This window comes from Heliconius melpomene, chromosome 1 (genome assembly GCF_056956725.1).
Source record: "Heliconius melpomene rosina isolate 202511_hmr_F chromosome 1, ASM5695672v1, whole genome shotgun sequence".
In the NCBI taxonomy this organism is placed as follows: domain Eukaryota; kingdom Metazoa; phylum Arthropoda; class Insecta; order Lepidoptera; family Nymphalidae; genus Heliconius; species Heliconius melpomene.
In genome coordinates this window covers 13456655-13473956 of record NC_140389.1, presented here as the reverse complement: position 1 = coordinate 13473956, position 17302 = coordinate 13456655, and the positions used below count along the sequence as shown (strand labels likewise).

General features: G+C 33.2%; 1 protein-coding gene across 2 annotated transcripts in view; it reads right to left on the bottom strand.

Annotated features, from left to right (window-relative positions):
- Window positions 1-17276, bottom strand: part of Ziz (dedicator of cytokinesis protein Ziz) — a 36676-nt gene extending 19400 nt beyond the window's left edge. Inside the window, exons 1-29 of one of the 2 annotated variants that reach the window (XM_085188526.1) lie at window positions 16927-17276; window positions 16319-16438; window positions 15807-15979; window positions 14712-15006; window positions 13542-13713; window positions 12236-12443; window positions 11424-11727; window positions 10475-10692; window positions 9577-9767; window positions 8205-8449; window positions 7767-7966; window positions 7104-7224; window positions 6664-6936; window positions 6167-6283; window positions 5802-5984; window positions 5574-5711; window positions 5291-5486; window positions 5005-5075; window positions 4561-4720; window positions 3963-4199; window positions 3640-3757; window positions 3309-3452; window positions 2811-3028; window positions 2462-2698; window positions 1965-2125; window positions 1476-1596; window positions 933-1025; window positions 392-525; window positions 8-149 (exon numbers count right to left, since the gene is read on the bottom strand). In XM_085188526.1, coding sequence (XP_085044652.1) covers window positions 8-149; window positions 392-525; window positions 933-1025; window positions 1476-1596; window positions 1965-2125; window positions 2462-2698; window positions 2811-3028; window positions 3309-3452; window positions 3640-3757; window positions 3963-4199; window positions 4561-4720; window positions 5005-5075; window positions 5291-5486; window positions 5574-5711; window positions 5802-5984; window positions 6167-6283; window positions 6664-6936; window positions 7104-7224; window positions 7767-7966; window positions 8205-8449; window positions 9577-9767; window positions 10475-10692; window positions 11424-11727; window positions 12236-12443; window positions 13542-13713; window positions 14712-15006; window positions 15807-15979; window positions 16319-16438; window positions 16927-16974 — 5038 coding nt within the window. In that variant the 5' untranslated portion in view covers window positions 16975-17276. The remainder of the gene's footprint in view (window positions 1-7; window positions 150-391; window positions 526-932; window positions 1026-1475; window positions 1597-1964; window positions 2126-2461; window positions 2699-2810; window positions 3029-3308; window positions 3453-3639; window positions 3758-3962; window positions 4200-4560; window positions 4721-5004; window positions 5076-5290; window positions 5487-5573; window positions 5712-5801; window positions 5985-6166; window positions 6284-6663; window positions 6937-7103; window positions 7225-7766; window positions 7967-8204; window positions 8450-9576; window positions 9768-10474; window positions 10693-11423; window positions 11728-12235; window positions 12444-13541; window positions 13714-14711; window positions 15007-15806; window positions 15980-16318; window positions 16439-16926) is intronic. The other variant, XM_085188534.1, reaches the window with a different exon arrangement.
- Between the last annotated feature and the right edge of the window lie 26 nt (window positions 17277-17302).

Genomic DNA, 17302 nt, shown 5'->3' with positions numbered 1-17302 from the left:
TTCTTACCTTCATCTATTTTGAGTCCAGTTTCATCTTTCATAATATTCATAGATAAATCAGCAAAAACTTCAGCGCCCCAGGTCTGCGTACCTCGTAACTTTAGGTACTCAGCTATAAGTGCGGCTATGTGGAGATGACAGCACATTGCCTGGCAAAAAAATGTACGTAATACATAAATATTCGTTTGCAACTTTCGCACTTCCTCGATTTTACGGTAAATTGAGTAATTACTCTAGTCATTATAATAAATTAAATTTTCCAATATCAGTTCATTTAAAAATATAGCAATTTGAAATTATACCATGAATATGAAGTAACCTATATATCCACATAATTTAAATGATTCCCACGACTTGGGGTCGAACCCACAAGCATTGCGTTGCAGTTTACCTCGTCGTGTCCGGAGTGGCGCGCGTGGTGGTCGGCCAGCGTGGCGAGCCAGGCGTGGCGTAGGCGCGGTGTAGCGCGGCACGACGCCGCCAGCGAGTATTGCAGCTCCGCGAGGTGCACGCTGCCCGCCCCTGCTTATAGACCATCATTATATGTTATTTATATAAATTTTAGCTTCACGTTAAATCTCGCATATTCGCAAGGTAAGCAGGGGGAACTTAGTGTTAAAATACTACTACACTTTCCAACGAATTAAGATAGAGAAATCATAAATCAGAATTTTTGAAATGGTTACTATTCTATTAATTTAAATATATTCAAAAAGATTCGATTATTTTAAGGTTATTGATTTCGATATCAGCTGTAATGTCTTTAATTTTTCTTGGATTCAAGCTGTGTGCCGCATATAGCAGCGAAGGCAGAAGGAACCTAGTGAAGATATCATATTCCCCACTTTCCACTGAATAGTCCGCATTGTAATCTTACTATATAAAAATAATATAGACGCAGTCATTATTCTAACTAATATAATAAAAAATACCAGCTCCAGAAGATCCAACTCCAGCGAGTCGCGCCCTCGCGCCTACTACAGTACGCACGCGCCTCATTAGTTCTGCTACTTCACTTGACAAGCCTAATAAAATGAAAATAAAAATATAATTATACACATATATATTTTTTTAGCTTTACGCTGTATCCTGAACATAGTGGGGTAGGCAAAGGGAACCTAGTTTAAGCTACCTCGTTTCCTACTTTTTGCGAGAAGTCAGAAGACAGAAGAACATAGCGAGGAAATGAAAATGTTAAACAATTCATGCCTCGAACAGGAATTGAATCCACAGCCGTCGCGATTAGTCCCACTGTGCCACGAAATTGTTTAATTTTTCGCAGTATATCTTTAGAAAAAACAATAAATAGAGATTATCATTGGTCGAACTTTTGTGGTGATTCTATATGAATTTAAAAGAACAGTCATAAATAAATAGACGAAATTAGTCTCTCTTTATGAATTAAATATTACCTTTAAACAGTTCCATTTGGGTAATTTACATTTTTATATAAAAAAAAATAAGTAAAACCTTACCAGTTCCTTTCATCGCCTTATCGCCCGTCGCGAAACAATTTATAACTGACAGTGACTCTTGGAAGCGTTTGCAATTCAATGCTGTTGAACTATCAAGAAGTTTTGATACAGTTATGATGACCTAAATTAGAAAAAAAAAAACCATAAACGTTTTATTAAATGTCACCTATGAATATGGCGTAATGCAATCTATCTTATTTCAAATGCTAATAAAACTATATTAAGTCACGATGCTTAATATAGTTTTATTAGCAAAAACCTGCAAATGAGGACATCGTCTTGAAGTGGGTCAATTTCTTCCAGACTCGATGTATAGCGTGTTGAGCGTTGGAACTCAACGACGCGCATAAGTTTGTTTTCAGAGCAAGTACATAAAAATATTTTATTACTACGAGCGGAAATCGAACAAATAACTGTCGCATCTACAGATTCACATATGTGCTACTGCGCCACGACGGCAAGGGAGCGTGAATTTAAATAAGAAAATACCTGCAAATGCACTCTAGTAAGACTGCCGCCGGCGCCATGTTGGAAGTTGGCGCGCATGAGCAGGTAGAGCGCGGCGGCCGCCTCGCGTCGCAGCCACGCCGCGCGCGCCGCGCACAGCCGCACCACGCACCCCACCACGCCCGCGCACAGACCACTCAAGCCTGCCAACACAACATACTAATGGGACTCATGTGTTTAAATATTCTTATATATGAAACAGTGACTATTATTCCGGTCATGTTCTGGTCCAGTCACGTATATAAGAACATTTCTCATATTATCACAATATTTTAACGGAGTGAGAACGTATCCGTCCGTTGAAAGATTACATAGTAAAAACTATAAAAAAAAAATTGTAATTTATATCATAAATAATTCAGCGCAGGGTTTAAATACGTTCACTTTGAGGTTAATTTTAATAAATAAAGTTGCCAAGTTAAGTTTGTTTTACTGCAAAAGACGCACGAGAAAAAAAGATACATATAAAATGTAAATACCTTCAAAGAGAGTTTCTGAATATTGATTAATATAAGCCCTCAGTGCGGCAAATAAATGTTTATACAGAGTTTCACTTTGCGGATACTGTAATAGCTTTATGTATGGTTTTGCAGCAATCCCCTCCGCCACACCTAGGCTTCTCATGAACAGACACGCTCGGTCTATAATGATGAGACCCACTTCCGTTGCTAGGCAACCGGCGGACAGAACCGCATGCTCTGATAACGTTTCAAGCTCTGAAATACGTTCACTACGTTAATAGAATAGGATTAATAAATAAATTAATATATTAAAAAACTTATGTTACTGTTATCAGTATAAAAAAAAAAATATTCAGTTGTAATTTACCATTTGTAACAGTAGTATTGACTAGATTTTCTCTATTAACAGTGTTGTTTTTCTCAACGATTATAGGAGGTTCTTTGGAAAAGTCGGGCGGGCTCATTCTAGCTGGCAAGGTTCTTGCTTTTACAGGTTTCGGTTTATCATTATTATCCGGAGAAGGCACCCGTAGCTCAGAGAGAATCTTTACTCTTCCAACATACTGAAATTGCTCAGCGCATATTCTACAATAAATTAGTTTGTGTACTTGTTTATAGTTTTAAATATCATGTTGTATGTATAAATATATTTAGACGATAATTTATTCGATATTATTGTTAATTTCTTTTAGTTTTTTTATACATCTTTACAGTTCTGCATGTGAAGAGAAGAATATAATATATTATATTCTATAATAAAATTAATATTAATATTTCTCTCATAATGCCAAGCTCGCACTCATGAACTTGGTGTTCAATAAAATACAAATTTTGAAACAAAAATATATTAAAAAAAAGTATTTACTCTAGAACATTGAAGAATGATTGTTGTTGAGCAGGTGTGTGTGTTTTCCACCACTCGATCAGTCTATCCTCATCTAAGTATTTCAAAACAAATAAGAAGCAAAGTAGCACATCACGGACTTCTTCTGCAGACATGACACCAAATCTAAAAAGTAAAATTATTTGTTTTCTTTAACTTTGTACTCGTATAAACACGGTTTATAGAAGTTAAAACAAAAGTTTAATTGTTCCTGTGCTTTGACCCTGTGCTGTGTTAATTAGTTCTTGTGCTTTTTACTTTCTTATGATCTGAACTATACATTAAATAAGTCACGCATTATAATTAATATTACCTGTTCACTTGGTCTCCAATTTCACTCAAATCTAAACGCGTATTTCGAGGCAAGGAATCTCCGCCTGACATCGTCGATACCGATTCCAAAGAACTTTGTGACACATTATTTGCGTTATCTATAAATATAAATGTTTATCTTATATAATACATAAATAAAAAAGATATTAAGCAATGTAGTGTACACCTACGTAACAAGTATAAAAATCTTATTCTATTCAATTTGTAATTAATATTCAAAGTAATGGAACGTTTCATAAATTTATAAAACTGCTTTACAGTTATTTAATAAAGATATTATATAGATTTATAGCAAATACAAACCTTTTCCGTACATATTATTCGATAAATTCGGTGGTTCCTTAAAATGTGTGGAGTTACGAGCGGGAGTGTGTTCAAAGTGCAATGTTAATCTATTCCTTTTAGGAGTACTATTTGCAGACACTACTTCCTTCTGAACTGCGGCTAGTGTTATTCCTGTTCCATCTCCATCTAATCTGTCGTGGCCGTTCTCTAGTACCGGACTGGCAAGCGTTTTAGTGACTAGACGATGAGCATTATCTGTTTAAAAAGAAAGCTATAAATGAGAACTGTTTAACATTTTGTGGAAAATTAAATATTACACTTAGACTATGTTTTAATTTATTAAACCATACATTCTTCTATATACATATACTGGACTTACAAAATACGTTTAAAATATAATAGTTTGGTACATGTCTTGTAATTACATCTAATTTAAGGAAAATAATAGTAAATAATATATATTCTAAGCCATCGTGACACAGTAGGTCAGTGTATTATAAATTAGTCTTTCGCATTTTCGATGAAAATGGCGCCGACATATGAGCTTTTTGTGACGTAATGTCAGGGATTTTGACGTTTTAGAGTATAATGGTACTCTGTATTTTTAAACACTTACCCAAAACAATATTAAGCCAAGGCGCATATAGCTGTGCGAGGCGCGCCCGCGTCTGCTTAGTGCGGTACCGGTCGTCGTGCTCGTGCTTCGTGAGCAGCGCCCGTAGAACGCTTAGCGCCGAGCGACGCTTCTGTGGCGCCTCGCGGAGGGATTGTTCCACCTGTAATGCGATAGTATAATGTTTTTTTGTAATTTTACATTTTGTCGCATATAGTATTGTAGTTACACTTAACTCCACAAGTCACTTATCTCCACAAGTATAGAATAATGTTTATATATTGGGTTGGGTTTTGTTATCTATGCGAGGAAATGTAAATAATTCATTATCCCACGAGAGAACCGTCGCGTTTCAGTGAATCTGTGCCACGACAGACTCTATTAATATGTTACCATTTTGAGTTTAAACACAAACCATATAGAAATTGAAAAAGTATAATATTTTACCTGTTTCAGCAGAATTCCAGCAAGAAAATGTCTCATCACAAATTCTTCAGTCAATTTCAACCTCGCTGGATCTAAATAAACACGTCATTAGTTATTTTTCTTTCAAATTTTTTTTATTTTGACATGAAATAAGAAAATTATTGTCTCCAAAATGATAATTTTATTAGAACACGAAAGTTATTCAGACAGTGAATAAAAAAATGTATAGTTCAAGCGGGCGAAGCCGTGAGCGGGTCGCTATTTAATAAATATAAATGTAGAAAACTAAGATTTATTAATATCTTACCTTCATCTGAATCTTTGGATAGTTTATTTGCTTGTAAAGGCAAGTTAAACGGGACGTAATGTTCGTGAGAGCATATCGTTTGTAAAAATGTGAATTTAAAATCAAATAAAGCTTTGGGGTCACATGCTTTATATTTTTCTAAATATTTCTTTATTTGGCGAAAAATGAATCCACGATCCATAAAAGATAAACAAGACTGTAAAATAAAACAACAACTTATATTAGTCTTGTAACACAAACAAAAATATACAAAAGATTAAATAAAATATGGCATATAACGTACTTTTAGAAAAATGGCTAAATTTTTATTGAAAATGTGCGTTTGAACCGGCTGCTGCAGAATGTAAGCAGGCTCGACCGTAGACACTAATTTGTCAATGTTTTCCAATAGATCGCTATGAAATCTTTCGTTTCGAGACATCTAAAATAATATAATTTCACATATGTAATCTAATACAGCTTAAAATTTATAAACATACATTTATGTAAACAGTAACTATTCATATATTACCTTAATTCGGCCAGTGTTAATTAAATATTGCGCCATACTTTTGTTAATAATATCGAAAAAGAAATTTGAGTATTGCATAAACTTGTGGTTTAATAGAAAGTCTTGCTGGTTTGGATCCACAAACATGTAAAGAGGCGCCGTCAGTACTGTATGCAATTTAAATTCCACGCAGTTAAATACATACTAAAACATATAATATAGATTTATACCTGTTATCATTAATTAAATCAACAAATTATACAGTAATTTGTTTGTAAACCAGAAATTTAAAAAAATGTAAATAATTTAAAATATGTATTCCATTCACATTATAAGAAAATTAATAAATTAATGTATAATTAAGTTATTTCTTAATATTATATTACCTTTACATAACTGTCGAGTAAATCTTTTCTTCCATAATCATGTATTAGATGTACAAAATGTACAATCAATTTTACAACTTGGAAACCCATATCGTGAGAGTATCCTTTTTCTATAGTCTGCAAATAATTAAAAAAATAAGCTGAATTTATTATTATACTAGTTGTAATCATAAATTCATATCAAGATGTTTTTTAGTTTCACCCTATATTCCGCACATCTGCTATGTGGAGAGTATTGTAACGTAAGTGCCTTAATGAAAGTGAAATATTATTATAATAGGTTCCCTCTGCCTACCCTGCTACGTGAAGAATACAGCGTGGATTTTTTTTTAAATTATGATTTTAATACTTCCATATAATATGTATGTATTATATTTTGAATGTTATTAAATTTACGATCACTCCCCTTGTAACACTTCATCGACCCCCTTTAAGGTGTGACGTACTTTATGGATCCTGTACCTCAATTTTCAAAAATAATAAATAAAAGAAATTACCATAAGATCAAAAAGTTGATTCAATATAGTTGGCAAGTAGGCAACCAGAGACGTGAGACTTATAGCGTGTGCCGCCTTCAACGCGTTGCAGACGTCGTGCCACGGCGGCGGCGATGGCGACGTTGGTGGCGACGAAGTTTTAATTAACCTCTCTATTTGTGTAAATAGATTGTGTAAATGCGTATCTCTTGTTGCTACCGTTGAATCTAGCACTAATTGACAGCGGAATAAAGGCTTCTCACCTTCTACCCATACTACATCTGGACCTGTGTTCTGCAAAATTTATATAGATATTAATAATAAAAATGTGAATTTACATACCTTCGAAATCTATATCTTCGAAAAAATATAAAGTTAATAATTTTTATATTTTTGCTAATATTGAATTAAATTTTCAAATAGTTATCATTAAAAGTTTAACAACAACTATAGATACTTACTCCTTTACCGAGTCCAAGAGGCTGTATAGATAGATATCCAGATGGTAAATGAGTGGCAATAGGCAAATTAACCATTTCATCTATTAGTTTGTCATTTTTCATCAATGGCACCCATGCATAACTGAAATATTAACAATAGTAACATTACAATTTATGTAATATTTTGTTACAAAACACATTTTGTTTCATTGTTTTAACGTCACAGTCTTTAATTGACCATAACTTGTGTATAATATTTAGCCCAGAGTATCCAGTATTGTCATTGGTGATAATAATACATATGAATGCATTATTCTATCTATTCTTATTTTGCCTAACTAAGACTCAGTTAAGAGGTAACTCTTAGACTCTCTTCTCTTATTACTCTCTTCAGAGAGTAATCACTGTGTTGAAGCATATGGCTCTAAGAAATTTATTGCTAAGATATTCTTTTTACTCATTCCACTCAATTTTCAAGACATTTTGTAGAGAGTGGAGAATCTTAACCATTTATTCCAACCAGGTAATGCAAAATTATTTCCCAATGTGTGGGAATCGATCCCTAACCCTCGTTTTTACAATCAAACGCTGTCTCGCTGCTCTAAGTCCGCTTCAGCATTAGGCTCTATCTGTATTAAGAGTGTAATTGTAAATATTATTAATTATTATTAGTAAATATCTTACCCTATACATGTTTCAACATTAGTGTCATTCTTTTTAGCAAGATCACACGAAATATGATGAAATGTGAACAGGAGGTGATGAGTAGGTGTGATAGTAGCTGGTAGTCGTATCTTGACTTCATCACACCAACTAGGGTTTGTGTTGTGATGTAACACCGAACAGCGGTATTGCGATGTCATTCCTACACGACCGTATATCACCTAATAAATAAATTATTTATTAGTATTAAAAAACTATAACAATTATAATTAAAATACAACGTAATTCTTAGCATTGTACATGCTGTAAAATAATTACAAAGAACGAAATACTTTTCATATATTACGAAAAGTATTTCTTCTTAACTTATCTGATAACAATCAATATAATTATAATTTATTTAAAGAAAAAAAAACTGTTGGTAAGTGTCGATTTCATAAGGAAGATTATAGAATATACCTGTAAAGCTTTGACATCTCCCGTATCATTCTCCTTCAGTTCTATAGAGCAAGCGATATTTCTGGCCCTTACAAACATCTTTTGTGATTCAAAGTTTAAAGACAACGGGTGTACGTAGAGGTGGTGTATGTATGCTGCATAGGGCTGCTCCGGTTCTACGTTCAACGTGGCCAGCTCTAGTGTGAGAGGCGACGGAGGCGGCAGCGGGAAAGGCTTTAAAGCCGCGTATGAACTTGTCATGCAATCTGTTTAATTGAACGATATTATACAAATGAAATAAGAAAACGATAATTATTGTCTTATGTGTAAAGTTGTCTATACTAATATTATAAAGATGAATGGTCATTACGTTTGATGACTACGTTTTGATGTACTACGTTTTGATGTAGACCATTGTACACACTTAAACGTGTCATCTATCATATGCATGAAAAAAAGTAAGGGTTCTTACTTACTTCGCTTTCATTACGGGGCCGAATAAAATAAAAACTATTTTGTGAATACAAATAGCTTGCTAGAGAATATTGTTTTAAATTTTACCGCCAAGCTAGAGAAGTTGCAAAAATAATAGTCTTTCAAACTTTTGTTATAAATCAAGGACTAACATTGACATTTAAATTATGCGATGAACATTTTATAAATTATTACTTTATTTATAAGTCATCATCAGTTTTAAATATTCCTGCAGCATATTCCTTAAAATGTCATGTTTCGTACATTGAATTACAAAATTATAATGAATTTTACATTACGCACGTTGATGACAAATGCGCTGTAAGCGGAATTTAGAAAAGTACTTAGATCGCTAGTTTATGTAATAGTAAGGCGAAGATAAACGTGCTGAGTGAAGGAGTTATAAGGATTCCTTTCTAAGTCGAGAACCCTTATTGTATTATCTTATAAAAAATATGTAATATGCATTTTTTGTAGCAATTAGCTTAATATATTATAAAAATAGATAGATACTTAAATATGTTACAGATATTATTATTAGATATATACTTACTTACTATATTTTTTATGAATAAATATTCCTTCAATATTATTAAGTAATAATAAATGCAAAACAAAATGGAAAGAGCTAATTGTTCTAGCTGCACTCTGTTTTCAGCTACACGCTTTACCTGTATATAGCATAGCAGGGCAAGCAGAGAGAACCTAGTACAATGACACTACATTACGAGATATGCCTATTGAGTGGCGGAAGTTAACGTCACAAGATATAAATCTTACAACAACGGAGAAATGAAAATAATTAAGCTATCAAGTGGGTATCGAAACCACAATCATCGCGTTCATAGTTAGCCACTCCACTCCGCTACGATGTCAATAATCATATTTTTTTTAGTTAAAAAATTATAAAAATACATACTAGGTATTTGGTCGACGCTATGTTGTATTTGCACGCTGAGCCAGCCCGGTATGACGGTCAATTTGGCTAACTTTTCCGGTTTTCGGTAATCAGACAAGATCTTCAATAAGTCCTCGTCGGACATTTTATTTGGCTCTTGACGGTAAATTGCCGGAAATTCTGGCGTCGTGTCCAAATCGTTGCTATATAACCTGGTCGATACAACATTTTTTTTATAATATATAACTTATGTATGTATTTATATAAATATCATTTGCAAGTTCTTACATTATTTTTTAGGTTTCCACTGTATTTCACTTGTAGCAGGGTAGGTAGAGGGAACTTAGTGTTTAAAAAACCCGTTCCCCACTTTTTTTATAAAATTCGAGACAATCTGTTGAGTAGCGGAATTCTACGCCGCTCTTTGTCATTTTACCAGAGTGAGGAAAAAAAAACATTCGTAGTGCGGTGACGACTATGTTAAATAGAATTATTAAATTTCGAAAGGCGCACACGTAAAACCTTAAGACGCATGCACGAAGACAATGGCCTGCAGGCTTAATACCACAAGGTTTTGTGGTTGATATTGAAAAAATATTAGTCAAACGTCGTATCCCGCATATAGCACTTTTTCAACATGCCGTTTCCCACGCACCGCCCAAGTTATTGCGTGTTAAGTGGCGGAGCAGAACGCCGCGCTTTGTCTTGTTGCGAGAGCGGAAAAATGAAAAAACTTAATTCATCCCCGATTGGGAACTGAACCCATAACCGCCACGTTTGCAGTCAGACGTTGTGACTGCGCCACGACCGCCTTTAAAAATATTAACAAAAGAAAAGAATATTAATTTTGCTCTTTACTTGGATTTCGAAATTTCACATTCAAAATTTAAGAAATATTAAAAACAAAAACCACACTCACTTAAACAAAGGCTTAGCAGCCCATGCAAAAGGCATACGGTAATTCCCCACACGGTGTGCGTAAGATTGTATAGTTTTGTGTACTTTGAGCCCTAAGCGAGGATCCTTAGTAGCTTTCATATAGGGCTCGAGCACTTGACTGACGTGTCCTTGGAGGATTTTATCTATTTTCACTACTAGAAACAAATCTGGATGTGGATTGTTCACGGATAAAAGCACCTTAAAAGAAGCAAAATGTTTTAATGGAGTTGAAAAACATCGCTTTAATTATTTGATGATTTAAAAACCTGACAACAGCATTAAGGCATGTTATAGTGAAGTTCTTATTAGATTGTTGCTGTAGGTTAATTTTAACTCTTTCTTATAAATGTTTTTCACAACTTCACGCTTTTTTCCGAGGAACTAGACAGAGGAAACTTGGCGTTAAGATACTTCGTTCCTAATTTTTCTAGATATGATGTAGGTATTAGATGGCGGTGCTCAACGCAGTGCTTTGTCTACCAGAGTGGGGAAACGAAAATAATTCAAATATAATCATTGTGAGTAGGGATCAAACACACAACCATCGCGTTAAAAGTCAGACACTGCGACACGAATGCATTGTTACGAATTGACAATATTAATTATTTAACGCGTCGACCTAGTTAAGAGGAAGCATAGCAAAATGTGACGCTACGAAAATTTGAGACCATTTCATGTGTAAAGATAAAAATTCATGCGTATATCAGTGTAGGTAAAGAGAACTTAGTGTAAAGACACTCTGTTCTCAACTATCCGTCAGAATTGGAGACATTGCGTGTTGAGTGACGGAACTTAAAGCACTATGTTTTGCCTGAGCTTGGTACGCATTACCTCGAGTGGGTATCGATCCCACAACCACTGCGCCACAATAAAGCTAGATGCTATTATTTAATACTAAAACTATTATCCATATTATGTATATTGATTACCTGTCTTTTTGATTTGAACCATTCATCGGTAATTTGTTTAACGTCTAACTTGACATCGTAACTAAAATTTTCAACCAACGACTTGGTGCATTCGTTTTCTTTGACTAGATCCTTCACGGCAGCATGGTTTATGTCGAAATGGAAGTTTTCAGTGAGTTTTTTTCCACTTCGTGCGTCGTACAGCGCGAGATGTGTAAAGTAGGGCTCCACTTGACAAAGCAACTCTTTGTCACCGTCTATTGGCGCTTGCAGTCTAAATTTTAAACTTTCACATTTGAGCAATATTCTTTGGCCAAAATGTTCTCTGTAAAAGTTGACTTAATTTAGCTAAATGGTTCCCATGAACCATGCAGCATAGAATTATTTCGAATGCATATTTTTTTTTGGCTTAACGCTGTAACCTGCACATATCAGGGTAGGCAGAGGGAATTTGAGCACTCAATATTAAGACACTCCGTTCCCATTAAGACACTTCCGTTCCCACTTTCCGCCAAATTTTCGACACATTGCGTGTTGAGTGGCGGAACTCTACGCCACTCATTGCCCTATTATCAGAACGAGGAAATGATATTATTAATATTATATTCCTTCGAGTAGGAATCGAACCCACAACCTGTCACATTTACATTCGCACTCTTGTCCCCTACGCCACGATTAATATTAAATTATATGAATTTTTTATAGAAAATAAAAAGTAAGTTAATGAATTTTATTACTAGTTTCATTATAAAATTTTGACAGGTACTAAACACAAAAATCATCCAGACACATAATAAAATGATTTAAAATGTTGAATCGCAACAATAACTTACTTGAACGGTTCCAACTGTGGTTCCGGCGAGGGGGTCCTTTTATAAGGCAAAGTGAATATATTTGAACGGCACTCATTACGTGCAGCCGCAATGGAGAGATCGGTCTCGCGGGAATATCGCATTAGCAAAGGATTCATGCTGTGCTCTAGTCCCTTCAGGGTACCGTACGTGGGGGGAGGCGGTTCGGCTGTTAGAGATATGTCGGCGTCTGTGTAAATATGTTTAAGTAGTATGTTTAATATAAAATGGTAAAGAAATAATTACACAAAAAACTTAAAAACGAAACAAAAAATATTTTAAAATAACAAAAATACCATTCAAGTATCTATATGAATTTTTAAAAAACACTCAAGAAAATTAATGAGAGAGAAAATAAATTGCATCAGTAAAGTCGTCAAAGATAAAGTAGGTACCCACTATTATAAAATAAAATATTAACAAATATGGCTATCGTTGTTCATTAGATAACATTTTTATATATACGTAGAAGAATTCGAGAACTAGGTATAATGACGTTATAATCAAGTTTTGCAAATTTTTATAATCGAGCACAGCCGGTCACAAAGGCGTCGGCGTCGTCGGCGGAAGAATGAATAAATAATGCATTGGGTAGAGATAGTACTACTGTAATGATTTACCATCGTGCAACATTAAGCTGATCTCTACTCAAACATAGAGTCCTTATTAGTAACCTTACTTGTCTATTCTTAATAATACAGCTCCACGCTGTACCCCGCATACAGCAGGATATGCAGAGGGAACCTAGTTTTAAACCACTCCGTTTCCCATTTTCCGTCGAATATTTCGAGGCATTGGGTATTGAGTGTCCGAACTCAACGCCGGGTTATTGTCTTGATACCAGAGCGAAGCAATAAAAATATTAATAAATTATAATTCATTCCCTCGAGTGAGGATAGAACCCATAATCATCCCTTTGCCACCCTTATGCCTCTGCGCCATGACGGCCTCACTATTGTACTTGAATATATAAATATAGCTTTATATAAAATTTCATATTTTAACACAATTGTTTGCAATCAGTTCTAATTTTAATTATAATTTATTGTTGCTTTAAACTTCGTATATTTTGAACGATACACAAAGTTGACGTCATCGTCATCAAGGTTTAGTGGAATAATGCCTTAGTAATAATAACCATAATTTACGATGCTTATGTATACACAACTTGGAGAAATGTTTGCATTAGAAACGTAGATGCACAAGCAGCATTTCTAGTGACTGAAAAATATAATAATGATTTCTCTTTTACTTTAATAAATTATGTGATAACTACAATCACTCTAACCTTTATCCAAGACTTCATCAGATTGTTGGGTTTCATGATCTTGATTTTTCTTAAGCGCCGCTTTAAAAGCGTTGATCCAATCATTCATTTCCTCCTCAGTTTCCGTTGCAAATGTGTACCCTTTGTTGCCGGACATCCGTAGCTCGAAACAAAAACGCCCGCGTTTTGCATTCTACGAGGTTGAAAAAAGTAATAAATTAATATTTTTTATAACTAGGCTAACTAAATTACGAAGCGGCACGTTTTATTTTACCAGATCAGGAAGATGAAATTATTCTTTAAATGTAATCATTCTTTCGAGACGAGATTGAATCTACATCGAGTTTTTGTTAATTTAAGCACTTCTGTAATAGCTTAGTGCTCTATGTTTTTCTGCAGGAAGAATCTAGTGTTAAAATACTCTGTTTTTCACTTTCCACAGAATTTTAGCGACATCGGTTAGGTGTTTAGTGGTGGAACTTAACACCGCGTTTTGTTTTGTGATCAGAGAGAGGAAAATGAAAATACTAATTCTCATACATACAACTTAAACGTCAGCCTTTTGTTCTTTTTCAAATAATATGATAATATTGTTATAGTTATAGTAGATATATATGCAAAATATATGCAGCATTGTTATTGATGGCAAGGTTGAAATAGTATGTTACTCGACGAACGGATTCAATAATGTTTCATAGAATGTGTGGTGACTTTCAAGACATGAATATTTTATAAAATAATTATATATCTTTTAAATAAAATAAAAAATCTTTAATGATTTCAAACTAAATAGTCGGAGCAATGTTTAAAATGAATGTTGAAAAGAAACACGTCCTATAAACTCACAAGCTAGCTAAGCTTAGCTAAACGGGTACTTGTAAACTTGGTTACGCTCTAAATATCATAAAATAGACTAAGTCACATTTCTGTACAAATAAGGTAAGTTTTTAAGTAGGTACTATGCTAAAAATCTTATAGTTTTTCTTTTTAGCTTCACGCTTTATTGAAACTAAAATATACGTAACTTTAAGACACTTTGTTCTCCACTTTCCTCTCAACTGAGACACATTGGTTGTGGAGTTGAATTACGACAGCGAGGAAATGAAAAAAAAAAAGTTTGAAAAGTATTTGCAAACGCAAAAATATGAACATTATAAATTTTGGCCCTGCTAATGAACTCTTATTGCTTACCTTAACAACTTCTGAACAAAAGTCCATGACTATTGTAAGCTTAGTGTCCAATTTCTTTTCATCTTTATATACTTCGAGTATATACGCACCATCTGCTTCTCTAACCATTGAGCAATATCGTTTCTTAAACGATTTAGAGGCGAGATTGCTAAATATTCTATCTGAGCCGATTTCAGGTCCTTTGAGCAGGTAACCCTCTTTGGTTCCAATATCAACTTTTGTGTGAGCTTCATGTTCGTCTTCTGCTTCAGTGTCTATATCATACACTTCTTCAGGCAGCCTACTGTCTATTGGCCTATTTACGAAAATTCTTAATTACATGATAATTTATTTTATGATGTTGAAACATATTTGCAGTTTATATACTAAGTTTATATATAAAGTATTAAAAGTACTTAAACTTGAAAATAAAAAATTCTACATACAAAGCTATTTTATTAGAAATTTCATTTAGGTGTCAGAAACTTTAACTTTCACATAAAATGAACTTAATTAATACATTTCCCCTTTGAACAAAAATAAAATATTTGTGGCTTTGTGCAAATAATAGCCATAACTTGACATACATTTATCTTTATAATTTTTAAACAAACAAAAATATTGCTATAAACAGTTAAATCAATTTTGTATCCCCATGATTTTCTATATCCCATATCATTTATAATCAAATTAAATATTTAAAGGATGGGATAAGAGAGCAGATTACAGTTTTCTTTATTATAATTCTCATACTTATCATAGAAATGCTTATCCATTCAAAATAGAAACAGTAATTATTGTTTAACATATTTACTGCCTGCTGCCAGCTCTATTATGCAACAAAGGAAGTGAGTCAGATGTTTGATAATGTGGAATAACCTTTAAAAATAGAATCAGTGAAAATGTCTGACCATGAAAATTATGCTAATTATATTGCTAATGAGACCTCAATATGTAAATAATTTTAAAATGTTGGTGTATAAGATGATGTTTTATAACTTGACCTATGTTTATTTATATAATTTGCAAAGTTATTTTTAATTTATAAAATAATATTATATAGGCACTTGTTTGTTATCTAAATAGTCATTATACATGTTAAGGAGGAAAACTCACCTAGGCAAATTGATATAAGAACCAGAGTAACTGCTATATTTATAATGCACAAGATTCCAACTGGATGCATAACTAAGTAATGCCTGACGTGTAAGTAAAGGGCATGTTGCTGCTGTTCTCACATCAGGCACAGCTGTTGTAACGGTTCTCCAACGTCGAGGAAGAACTACACTCTACAATATGTTTACATATATTTTATATTTTTATTTTTTTAGGTGGTAGTTGGAGTTGTAGGCAGAGGGAACCTAGTGTTAAGACACTCTGTTCTAGATTTTTCGCTTAATTTTACAGTCAATGTTGTTTTTGTGGCACAACTGAACACCATGCTTTATCTTTTTACTAGAGCAAAGGAATGATATTATCATTCCATCATTCATTCCATTAATGGGAACTGAACAACAACATTTACAAACTACAACCATTGTGTTTATAGTCACATTGTGCACATACATTTATATAAATAGTCAAAATATTTTTAGGAACAAAATTTAAAGAAGCAATCAGTAACTTACAGAAACATCGTCAGATGGATATAAAAGTATATCTCTTAATGGATCACTTAGTAATAATGTCTTGTTGTCCTGAATATATTTTTCAAAGTCGAGAACATTGCTTTTGTTGTTTAACACATTCTAGAAAAGTGATTAAATAAGAACATTGGTAGTTTAATATTGATGATATTTGTAAAAAATATAAAAAAAGTCAAGTAAGTCAATATTAATATTTATTTATTCATTAAAGTAATTGATACATTTTACTCTAATATATATTCTATGTATATTCTCAGCAATTAAGTTAAGTAATCAACAGATTCCTGTTACATTTTCATTTGTATATATATATATTTGATATACTGTTATAATTAATTAAAATAGATCTATATTAAATAAGCATTGTACTGAAAAATGTAAGAGTAACATTTATATTTTGTAATTATCTGATATCTGAATTTGTAAAATGTTAATAGAACAGGTTTTTTCTTCTGTTTAAGCTGTTTTAACTTTCTTTAAAACAAACAAGTTAAAAGGGTCAACGTAAAAATGCTTACTTATAGACATCTCATTTAGGTAAATAGAAAGCTTTGGATAAAAAAATTACTGGTTTAAAAATATATATTTACCTCATATTCAGCGCCGTCCTTTTTATTTCTAGATATCACTGGAGGCATTTTAGATATTGTTAACTAAGCATCGATACACGTGAAACTTAGAATCCCATAACATTTACTAATTAGTATCATTTTTTTAATTAGTTTTCTACATTGTTTACATTTAAAACAAACGTATTGATGACCATAACAAGAAACGCCGAAAACCGTATGAGAGCGATTAATAATTTGACATTAGGTGTTGGTTTTTCTCGCCGTCAAATTTCTATCGAACTTCAAAATATTTCAACAGATAAAATATTGTACAGATAAATTATATATGAATAAGAAAATACTCCCGTGTTTCACATAAGCATAAGAACTTTTTAATTGTTTTGTTTTAGGCAAA